This window comes from Xiphophorus hellerii, chromosome 20 (genome assembly GCF_003331165.1).
Source record: "Xiphophorus hellerii strain 12219 chromosome 20, Xiphophorus_hellerii-4.1, whole genome shotgun sequence".
Classification (NCBI taxonomy): Eukaryota; Metazoa; Chordata; class Actinopteri; order Cyprinodontiformes; family Poeciliidae; genus Xiphophorus; species Xiphophorus hellerii.
The window spans coordinates 10,593,425-10,605,926 of record NC_045691.1 but is presented as its reverse complement, the minus strand read 5'-3'; the positions used below and the strand labels follow the sequence as shown (position 1 = coordinate 10,605,926).

At 37.1% G+C, this 12,502-nt stretch overlaps 1 protein-coding gene across 1 annotated transcript in view; it reads left to right on the top strand.

The window, feature by feature from the left end:
- Positions 1–6,248, top strand: part of LOC116710900 (TOX high mobility group box family member 2-like) — a 106,358-nt gene extending 100,110 nt beyond the window's left edge. The window contains 4 exon segments of the mRNA XM_032550194.1: positions 2,136–2,337; positions 2,340–2,542; positions 2,636–2,784; positions 4,282–6,248. Coding sequence (XP_032406085.1) covers positions 2,136–2,337; positions 2,340–2,542; positions 2,636–2,784; positions 4,282–4,324 — 597 coding nt within the window. The 3' untranslated portion in view covers positions 4,325–6,248.
- The last annotated feature ends 6,254 nt before the right edge of the window (positions 6,249–12,502 follow it).

Here is a 12,502-nt window from a genome sequence, read left to right as displayed (position 1 = left end):
ACACTTCCTCTCACGCTCATGTGCAGAAAACAAGCACCTTGATTAAGGCATGAATAGTTAATTCATCAGCCTCTTCACTGTGCCATACTTTCTACTCAAAAGACTATTCTCATCTCTTGTCTCTAGTGCGATTACACATTCAGGGTATCCTATGCAGAGGCTTGATTGATGCCATATGATGGTAGTTTGAGAGTCAAAAGAAAAAAAAATCTGACAGACAAAAATAAACCTGCAAACCTTCGCTCTCTCGTTCAGGAGGAGCCAATCTGAAAGCAGGACTGAGCCTCATCCTTCAAAATGACTCTCTTTTTTTTTTTTTTAATTACAGATGAAGGAGTCTTTTCAGAGTGAATTGGGGTGGGTGGAATTGGAGGTAATTGGAGGATCATTTGAAGGATTTACATCCTGTGTGTGCACCTGTTGCCCTTTTGTTTTGTGACATTTGTCAGTTTATGTAAGAAGAAAAGAACAAAAAGTTTGATTGCACCTCTAAATACCATTGGCCCTTCCCTTGTGTCTGAAAATTAAAATAAAAAAAAGTTTAAAAGATAAAATGTCTTTTAGCATAAACCATCTCCACTCCATCTACTGTAATACACCCTCTTTGACTATCCACTTAAAAATGAGCTCTAACAAATCAAATCCATCATCTCACTCTTCCCCTTCTCCCTTCACCTCATTTCTTCCTTATTTCATTTTCCACTTGACCCCTGCAAATGTTCCTGTCCCCCTGCTTTATCTGCTCCTTCATATCGTTCCATTGATTATTTGAGGGATTTGGCTGGCTGGATGGGAGCCATTACTAAATAACAGACCACCACACATCATTCTAGTAAGTCTGACAGTTAATGAGAAAGAATCCCTGTGCTTCATACATGCATCTGCATCTTCCCCAGGGAAAGAAAGGGAGACTGAGAGACCTGCTGAGTGAATGTTTATAGATGTAGATGAATGCAGTGGTGGGCGGATGGGTGGGTGGAGTTAATGAATAAATAGAAGATGAAGAAATAACAAGAGTGGACACAAGTTAACATACTCTAAGCTCTTTAATTTAAGGTAAAAATGTCATTATGTGATTAATGAAGGACCCAAACGCAGGGACTGATGGTGACTGAAATAAGTAGAGTTTTAATAATGAGATAACAAAAGAACTTACAGGGGGGATCAAAGGCAGAGCAGGACACGGAGCTTGGGCGGCATAACAGAATGAACCAGCAACAAGTAATGAAAACCAGTGAGCTTATACATAATGAGGCAAGGAGAAGGGTATTGGATACAGGTGAGCTAATCCAGAAATTTGTAACAGCTGTGGAGAGCAAAACACAAAGACTGAGGGAAGGTGAATAACGCAGAGGTAGCTGAACTAAACACAAAGGAAACTCAGTGTTATCCTCTGCTGTTTACATGTTGATATCTCCTTTGCATCTTATGAATAAACTAAAATTAGACTAATTAAATGCCCTTGAATGAAGGGATGCTCCAATCAGTATTGTGTGCCCAATTTCCCATTTTATTTTTTTATTAACTGCAAAATTATGATCTTCTGAAACAGATTTTTGCCAGTTTTATTTTCTCATTAAACACTTTAATGACAAAGATTTAAGAAATCTATGTTAAAAAAAGTACTCCTCTTTTCTTTTCTCAGTTCTTCTCTGCTCTTTTCAAATAAACGATTAACAGTTTAAATTCTTTATGGCTTACAACACTCCTGTTTAAAGATGTTGTGATGTAACACAGTGGTAAACATCCTTATAGAATTAAATCCAGCTTTTTATAAAGGAAATCAAGAATCCCCAGTTTTAGTCATTAATCTGTTTGAAGCTTGGCACAAAGCTGAGCAAATTCTGTTTACATCACAGCTTTTTTGGCATTTGTTTCTGCATCAGCTACACACACACTAATATACATATATAATAGTTTTTGTATCTTAACTTAGCTGCCGCTAAGTCATGATAACAGATTGCAAATATAATGATAGCATCAAAATAGTCAGGAGGATAAACTTTGTAGTTACACATTTGTAAAGCAGTATCCACAGCAAATTATGTTTAATCAAATAAAGTCTGATTAATCTGTGAAATTCTTTTGCAATGAGATTAATTACTGTGTTTTGGTTTGTCCTGTTTTGCTTTTAGACGTATAACGACCCTGGGGAGAATAAAACTGCCCAAACGAGCCAGGCCTCTCCACATATGATGCCAACCAACTCGCTGTACAGTGTGCCACCTCCCCCACAGCCGTCATCGCCATACCTGGGACCCGGGGCCTTCCCTCTAACCGACCTGCAGAGCTATGCAGGCCACGCCCCACGCCACACTCTGTCACAGACCCTCAGCCAATCCCAATGCTGCCCAGCATTAGTGCCTCCCCACCTTCCTCCTTCCAGATCAGCCCGCCGCTTCACCCCCACCAGCAGCTCTCCCTGCACCAGAGCTCGCTCCTCAACCAGCCCATCCGAATGCAGCAGGTCCAGTCCCAGCCAATCATCTCTCACCAGATGGGGCTACAGGCCTCTCTTCACTCCCCACCTCCAGGGCAGCAGGTACAGAAATAAACTGAGACAAATCTGATGATGAGTGTAATGAGATCTCTGCTCAGGGGTTTTGCTTAATTTTTTGTGAATTATCTCCTTTAGGGTTTTTCCCACCTCCAGTCAGAGTACCAGAAGAGCATTGGGGGTTCCCAGTCACCAGGAGCTCCTGGCTCTGGGCCCGGTCCTGGAGTGGCTCAGACCCATGAGTGGGATGGAGAATACTGCAATCGGGAGTGCGGCAACCACTGCAGGTCAGTGTATACGCAATAATTGATCAAAGTTATAGTCTTACAACGGTCCACTTCACGGACATGTTTTATGCTATGGCTTAGCATCGTTTATTAGAAATACTTAAGTTGATTCATGTTTTGTGTCAGATTATTGAACTATATGACAAGTTGTAAAACCAAGTCTGTTAAAAATACAGATACATTGCAACAAAAAAGAAAATTATTGAAAATGTAATACAATAATTCAACTCAAAAAATGAAAACTTTCATATTATATAGACTCATAACACACAGTGATTTATTTCACTTGTGTATTTCTCTTAATTTCATAACTATTGCTTACAGCTTAATGAAAACATAATGTTTAGTTTTTTCAGAAAATTAGAATGTTCCATAAAAGCAAATAAAAGAGACCTCCAACACAAAAACCCGAATCAAATATTTGAGCAATTTGTAGATTGTAGAAGTAGGTAATGTGCTAATTCAGCCTCCAACAACTAATGACTGGAGTTGAACTACACATGCATGGAACTGACTTTACACTCTCCACAAGGAGAATAAGGTGAAAAAGGTGAAATTCTCAAAGAACCTGGAACTTCACAAAAGATGATGAAGAATTTTTTAATAGAAAGAAGGAAAAAGTATTGTAGAAGGAGGTGCAAACAATCAGGGCTAGCCCCAAGCTGAGGATTGTGAAGCAAACCCTATTCAAGGATTTGGACAGCAGTCAGCATTAGCAGCCACCACACAGACACATCCAAGACGTTGGCTACAAGTGTTGTTTCCCTGTGTCCCGTCTTGAAACCTGAGATCTGCCAGGGAAAAAAAAGATGACTTCCAGCTTTCCTCTTCTAACAAGATTTATGGAGATGATTTTACTTTCCAACAACACTTAGCCTGTTCTCTAACTGCCAAAAGTACTAGCACCTGTTGAGCTTTCTATCACTAGGTTTATTGATCCTAGCTATCAAACAGTGCATTAAGTTTAGCTCATGATTCAATTAGTTTAAAAAGTTTTCTCTCCAAGGAAACCCAGCAGATTGCAGTATAAGTGTGACGTGTTTCACTTTTTGAATTGAATTACTGAAATAAATGAATGATATTGTAACTTATTACGATTTACATTAAGCATACAATTTGCAAACATGTTTGAGGTTGGCCTCGGATTTTATTGTATAAGGGCTGAGAGTTGTAAGACCAAGTGAAGATTTTAAGACAAAAGAAAAACTAAAAACTAATATAAAGAGATATTTATAACCTCAGCATTTGTATATTGACAGAGATTGAAGCTCTGCTTCTTCATAGCAGATTTAAAATCCATACTTTTTTATGCTCATGAAATCCGATTTTTTATTTAATTCTAAAAAGCTTAAACTTAAGCTAAAAGTAGAACAACCAAGTCCATGATAACAAGACAAAAAGTATTTTTACATTCTTTTGATGTTTTATTTTTGTTAATAAAGTCAGCAAATTTTTGTTTGTTTAATTTCTTTTCTTTTTTTTGTTCTTGTGTTACAGTGGAAGCATGATAGGCAGGGACAAGCCCCTCTACCTCACCTGAAACTGAAGATTATCCTCTGCTGACAAATGACGACACCGAGGAGTCTATTCTCATCCCGCTCTGTTCTCCTCACCCAGCCCCGACCTCCTTCCTCTCACATCATGTGTACACTTTACATACAGCCACACACAAACACATTCAGATTCCTGAAACTGTTATCATCAACCTGTTTATTTTTCATTGTTAATGTAATTATTATTTCTTGCAGTTTCTAGAGTTTGTGACCAGTTTTTTGACTAGATGACTACTGTCTGTACCACTTATTGTATTAACAGTCTTCTTGCTGTTTAAATTTGCCAAGCACTTATAAAATCCCTCCCCCCTTTTCCTTCTCTTCCTCCTCCTCTTCTTCTTCCTCATCCTCCTCCTTCTCGTCCTCCTCCTCCATGCCTCCTCAGTTATATGTCTGAGCCCTCTCTGATCTGGGCTATGGAGTGCTCCTCTTGTGTGTCACCATCAAAAGACCCCTTAGGGATCCCATTCAGCTTTAAGTAGAAAAAAATAAGTGTTCCTCCTTTTTTCCACCCTATTTTTGTAGTTTTCTTTGCTTTTGTTGGTGTTTCTGTCTTATTTATTTCTTGCTGGCTATTTTGTTTCTCTCTCTCTTTTTTTGCATTTTTCCTAGTAAGCCCTGTATCATAGAGAATATTAACTCCTAGTATGTTGAGCATAGGCCTTGATGTTATGGTAGCTGTGCTTACGGGCCAGAAGATTAAAGGCTTGGTGGGGAATGAGACAGAAAAACAAAGCAATCTTTTTTATTATTAATAAAGACCTGTAGAGGTCTACTGAGCTGTCACAGTGTGATTGTAAATATCACTTTTGTGGAATCAAATTGGGAATTAAAAGTCCAAATAGATTTGTTCCTCTAAAAGTACATGTATGTTAATGTATGTGTGTGAGTACGTCAGGACGTTAGAATGTACCCCATTCATGGCGTGGTATGAGTGTGTGCGACCAGAGGACTAGTAAGTGTGACTCTCTCTGTGTTTGAGTCTTTCCTGTGAATTTAACCATCCCGTGCAGCTGGATTTCGGAGGAGTATTTCACACTTTCACTCTCGCATTAAATCTGTGCTCACTCGTGTGTTGTTGTTTTATTCAGACAAAATTCAGACCGAATATACATATATGTCCTGCAGACCATTAAACAGAAAGAGCAAGGTGAGAGACAGAGAGCACAGAGATGGAAAAGAAATGCTGTGAGATAAAATGAGATGTAAAGTTTCAGATAGGAAAGTAGGGGGTGGGATTAATGCCTCAAAATAATCACCCCTCCCTTCGTTTGTTTAGCTGTCTGACCAATGTATCCATGTTGTCTCCTCACCACCCAGGAGGGCGGGGGGACCTGCAACGTGAACATACACATCACAAGTAATTTTTATAAGTTTCTGGTTCGTGTTTGGTTGTGTTTTTAACTCTTGTGTGATTAACGGAAAATGCATTTTGCTGACAAAGACATCTCGTTTTTATCTTTTTGTGTAGCAGAATTTCAGTTCTAGTCGCTGCAACACAATAACATTTTAAGTTGTGTAAAAAAATACAAAACAAACAAAAAAAACTGCCAACTGTAGTTATATTATTTGTAAAACAAGTAATGATAAATATTTGAAATGGTTATTCCTACATTGTTCCTTTTTTTGCTAGTTACCCATCAGCTGTTTGACAGGTTTTCTTATTTATAAAAGAAATGAGATCAATTTTGCTTCTTACAATGGAGGTGTATTTTTATTCTTATTTTATTATTCTCTGCTTTGGTTTGATAAATAATGATGATGACGATCACAAGGATGATTATTTAGTTATTTTTTTTATATATTTTGGATGCTGCCTTCTTTTTCTTTCCTTGCCAGCAGCATCACTTTCTGTCATAATGCTTCTTTTATTTCAGACCTGCATAATAAAGAAAAAAGTTCAAAAAGTGAGCTTGACACATGTCATTTCATTTCCCCATGGACATATTTTCATCTTCTGTCGTCTTCTCCAATTAGACGATCACACCTTTTGTTGAAGACTTTATAATAGCTATCATAAAAGCAGAGAAACACCCCCAACTCTCTCTTCTGCACTTTATATCCACACTTTAGAGGGGTCACATGTTTTTGTTTCCCGTATTTATATTTAGCCCCAGTGGCATTAGCTAATTAACCATGGCTGGCTACAGTGAGCACCAGCCAGCAGGGATATTGCCAGTAAACTATCTCAACGAACAGAGGAGCAGATGCAAGGAGACGTTTTGCTTTTGCTTGTGAAAGTAGTGCATCGTAGGCGTCTAGTGTGAGATAAAGAGTACGGGAAAAAAAAATCCAATGCGCATACAAACTCAGGCAACCGTCCAAGTGCTGATTTTACCCCAATTGCAAACACATCTTCTTAGAGACTTCATGAAAGAAGTCTAGAAGAGATTGAAATGAAACTGTCACGATCCTCACATTCAATGTTTATTCATTTAACGCCTGCCTGCCTTTTCTTCTACGGTGGCATTGAATTGGCAACTAGATCATTATTGGACAATTGGGAAACCTGCCACTTTGTGATATGACACACATTATACGAAAATCACAGTCATACATTCTTAATGCAGTGTCAGATAAGAGGGAGTTTGGGTGCAGCCACACAGTCTTGGGCTCTGTGCCTTTTGTGTACATAAATGAATATCATCCTATATGAAACTAAGTGTGTGTTTTCTTGCGTAGCGTAATCTCTGTTCCTGAGCTTTGTGCTTACAAAAACAGTATTGTGACAATGAGATCTCCCTTATTTTACAAAAATATAAATCGAGCACACTCTACCATTAGACTTTTATTGTCTATAGTCATTCTGTCATAAATACTGCAAAGGGGACAGCATCACTTTGACACTCTTGTCAGCACTTTTTATCCTATTCCTCATCCCCAAGTTGAAGTCGGGAGGCCAACGGTAGTGAAAAAGGGGCAATTTATGGTTGTGGTTTTCAATGTGATCCTGTCAAACACTGACCATTTTAGTTTACATAACTTTATGTAGATTGATTTAGTGGATTACAATAATAAAAACATGTTATCTGTCTGAAGGTGTAATACTAATTCTAAAGCACATGCAACACATTTCTATCCAAGGTCCATACATTTTTTTACACACTGGTTTGGATTTATTATCACATTTATGAATGTGTAGAGCAGCATTAAGAGCCAAAAACATTGTGTCACTAGTCTTAATTAATATTGATGGAAAATGTAAGTGTTCAGGGGTGCATAGCTTGTGGGTGCCATGAGCACTTAAAAGAAGTTAAATGTCATCAGCCAGTTTTTCTAAACAGGTTTCTATTCCTTTTTAGCATATCTAGTCAGTGGGTAGTGGGTGCATACTGTGTTGCGCATGTGCATGTCAGTAGGAAAATGCTGACACACACTTTAACTAGCTAATGACACTAAAGTTTGACTCTCACTTTCAGCTTCCAATTTGGCACTAAAGAACTTTATCACCGTTTTTAAGGTATCTGCACTGCTATTGGTTTGTCCCTAGTTTAAACTGTAAAATATCCCATTAAACCTGAACTGTGTGGTTCAGACTGCACTATGTAACATCTGTACATGGTGCAAAGGTCATTTACGACAATTTGGGATTCATGGAAGCTTTTATTTCTATTTCTGAAAACTGGAAAACTTGCATAAAGCACCACATTAGATCGAGTAGGAGAAACACATTATTTAGACTGGTCAAACCTGGACATTTCTATTACAAGTGTAGTTAATGTATGCAATATCTATCCACTGGGCAGTAAAATAAATCCCATATGGATTTGTATTGTTTTTGACACACCTCAATATTGTAGATCACTTAAGAAAATGTTATATTTTATATGACCAGAGGAAAAAAAAATAGAACATATTTTTCAAATGATTTCAGATATTGTGAGAAAGTAGTTACATATCTAACCCATATTGCCCCTATGTAAAAACACAAGTAGCCATTATATTGATTTTATTGTTATAACCTTGTTGGCAATAACTGGCATCAAGCAAAAATACTTTTATATCATTAGGAAAGCTATTGCATTATTCTTGAATTGTTTTAAGCTCACCACATTTGAGGATTTTCAAGAATAAGCAGCCTGTTTCTTGAAAACAGGCTGCCAGAGCATACGCTTGAGCCTAAGATCACAAACTGACTGCGAACATCAGGGCAATATTTATACAAGAGAAAAAGACATACCCAGCTATTTTCTGTTAGTAGTAGGAGTAGTATTTCTATTATCTGCAAGACTTTATTATTAGCGCAGATAAATGTTGATTTTAGGTGATCAGTGTTTAAATTGTTAAACCTAACTCAACTACATGTTGTGAACTCTAAATGCACCGAAGCTGTCGCATTCACCCAAAATCTTCCAGTTGCAACTTTGATGGCGCAACAGAGAAACAAACGGCAGGAAATGTGGGCGGTTTTGACAAGAAAACGAGTTTCGCTTTGTCTTCGGAATCAGTTAAGGTTTCTTTTTTCTGCTGACTGTACAGCACATAATTTATCAATTTCTCGTTGAATGATCCAGACGCATTCACTCTGATTGCAATTAATACCTTTTTTGAATGGTATTAACAAATTGATCATAATCATTACAGGATTATGAGATAAAAAAAAATAATGACAATGAATTGGTGGAAACCCCCTTTTTAAAAGAACAAACAGTAATTAATTATTTATTGGAGTAGTTTTACAGTCCTTGTGCACATTCACCAAATAATGTAGCAAACAAACAGAACACAACAAATCTATCTTCAGGGCCGTGCCGTGTGGCAAGCAGCACTGTGGTTTCACACTTGTAGATATTGACGTAATCCAAGGTACCTGCAATGTAAACTTTGAAAAACCATTATTTGCTACATGCGGTGGCCAAACAAAACCAATTTCCTGTTTTAATGATAGAGCTAACAAATAACGTACAAACTTGTTGCTGCACCTTCATGCAACAGTCAGAACTTAGCTCTTTTTCTTCTCTGCTTATAATTCTCCATGTGAATCATTGTGAATCATTGTGAAACATCGGGTGATGGAGAATTTCTCTCTATGACTCCATTAAACCAAATTTAAATTTCTCAATATCAAACTATCAACAGTGTAAGATGAGTTCAAAGATTGTATAAAGTGTGTGTTTAGAGTCAGATTTCTGATGCAACATGTGCAAAGATTTCTCAGTACAAATATTGTTAGCCAAACATATCCGAGTTTGGCTATTTTTGTGACATATTTTATAGGATGTTTATATACCATGATGTCAGTTTCCTCTCTAGGAAGACCAAGCTGTAAATAAAGTCAATGTTTTTGAATTTCTTGTTGATTGCTAGGTTGTGGATCTGGGCATTAAAACAATGGTGACACAAAGATAAACTTCTTAATCAGAAGTGAGTCCCCCCACCCTCGTTCCTCACATGACCCCTCATATTTGCCTGGCGGCTTTATGGGACATGTGTCCTCATCCCCACTGAAAACCTTTTGACTAAGAGCTAAAATAAAGAAGCCACACTTTTTCTCACACCTCAGCAGTTCTTAAATCTTGACATGAAGTGCAGATGAGTCAAAACGAGAACCACACATATAACCATTTTCTCATAACCCCCTTCAGTCGTCTGTGAAAGGCAGGTCTCGTTATGCACTGGATCACCTCAGAGTCGAGCCACAGAAACACGACCAGCCATACGTAGTCATTTTAGATGTTTGTTAAACACCACAGCTGCTCTGTTTGAGCAATATCGCCCACACATGCTGCACCTCAGATCCTCTGATAACTGCGTGATGGAGAGAGTTTGTGAAACAAACGGTTATGTTATTGAAATGAGGTTCTGCTCCAGATGTCTGGGATTTAAAAGTTGTTATGAGATAACATTGTAGTTACTTAGGAAGTTAGGTATTCGTCTCTGTCATGCATATGGCATGTAACAGTGTTTGAATTAGCCTGAAGATCAGATTGGGAACAGATTCAACTGAATGTAGTGCAGCATGTTGGCATGTTGTATAATAGACAGTCCTACCATTTGGCTGGCAAAAAAGGTCCTTGTTCTTAAAAATCAGTACCATAGCAACCAAGCTGTGGAACAAGCTTTGCCAATATACAGCAAACATAACATATCAGTCGCACTCACATTACTTTGAATTCAAGAGACGCTATTTGAAACAGTGCTGATTAGATGTTCTTCAATATTTTTTTTGAAATATAGAAAACACAGAAAAATGTAATCACTGTCCAGTGTGTGAAAGGTCCACACTTCTAGAAAAATATATGAAAAAGAGCTCGCAATTTGATAAAGTACCAAAATGTCTCACTCATAGCAATGAAAAATTATGTTGTCAAGTGTCTGCTGGAAAGAGACTGACCTCACTTTTAAAAAGGACGGTATCTGTCAATTGTTTGCGTGTAAAAAATACCTTTGTTGTCCCTTTTTTATTCTCCTGAAAAGCAGGGAAGATTGTCTTTGCTAAAAATGGCCAGAATGGGAAATCGAGGCAAGGACTGCTCCTAACTGGTATAAACACAAGAGACTACTTGAACGTACAATCAGGTTTTGACCTCTTGGATCATCTGCAACAATTTCTTGATTACTGAAACTAAAAGACCATCTCCAGCAAATGAACAATATTGGTAAGTCATACATTGAAGATTGTATGACTTCAGTACAATCTGGGGAAAGCTTTCCATACATGGCGAGTTAGAGATGAGAGAAACATCTTGTTCCACACTCAGTTTACAGTTGATAATTGAAAATCATCATTGTTAGTGTTAATTTTTACCTTTATTTTCATGTATTAAAACATATTATGCACATTAATCATAATGAGTTTTGCCACTGTTAAGCAAATGTGTAAACAGCATAAAATAACTACCGGTAATTAAAAAACGAGAAAAAATATAGCATCATTTTTTTATAAAAGAATTATGCAGTATTCTCACAAGCCAACTCTGACAGACTCCAACTATATTTTTCTCTGAAAATTGTTTCATATTTTGTTATTGCTTTGAAAAATATGACAAAAATAAAATCTTTCATTTCTGATTTAGGTTTGAGCTCTCCCAAAGTTAAAGTGCAAACAAACAAGATTGTCTTGTTTGGTCATTGTGAGCTCCATTGTTTCTGACACATGGTATGTCATGCTCAAGTAGTTTTCCTTCCTCATCAATTACAGTGTTTATGTACCTGCAGAATCCAGAATGCTTGGTGCATGATTGTAATTTTCATATTTCAAATCCAATAAATTGCTTCATCTTTAAAGCCCCTCATCTTCTATTTAGGTCTTCTTTTTTCCTCCCATGAGACATTTATTTTCGTCAGATGCATCTGCATTCATTAGAATCAAATCTACCTGAGTGTTTTCCCTCTCTTTGGTTTAGTTTTATCCCTGTCTGTGTCTCTTCTAAGTAATGATACTTTCTATCACTCCAAAGTGTTTTCAATCAGTCTCACTGGTTTTAGAGAAATTGACTTCAAAGGCATGGAGCGAGTGAAAAATGAGGATTGAATTCTAACTTGGGATTAAATTTGAAAAAAAAAAAAAAAAAAAAATCATCCTGGTGAAAGTCATTCACGGAGAGCTCCAGGTGCCTCCATACAAATCCTGATGAAGGTTACACTGTGAAAACTAGGTTGCAAGAGCGAATGTGATGAAAGTGTTTTACTTCTGTTTTGTCAACGTTGTAGTGGATCCCCTCAGTATGTGACAGGCTAGGCGATCATTTGCAGCAAGAGCAAATGAGAAGATGAATAAGATTTTTCTTGTTTTGTTTTTATTAAACATTTTTCAATCTATTTTGGTTTGGCCAACATCCGAGAAAATTATTTTTGGAAACATTGTTTTGGCCTTGGTCTCAGTTGTGAGGAAAAGGGTAACGAGTTTAGTAAAGTTATAGTTTGTATTGTTTGTTTGAATTTTAACAAGAAACAAGTATTTTTTTTTATATTTAAATTGAGATCTAAAGCTTGAAGTTAAATCCAAGTCCACATGGATTCCTCTGAATATAGTGTTTTATGGCATATAAAGTAGGTCTAAATACTGGCTCCATTTATGCCAGTTATGAAAATGAATAAAATCTTGGCCTTCTTTTTTCAAATTATTTGTAACACTGCTCTGCTTTTTGATTTGCCTGTATTGACATAGGCATTTGCTGAATTAAATTCTCAAACAATTTAATAAAATATCATTAAGGTTTTGC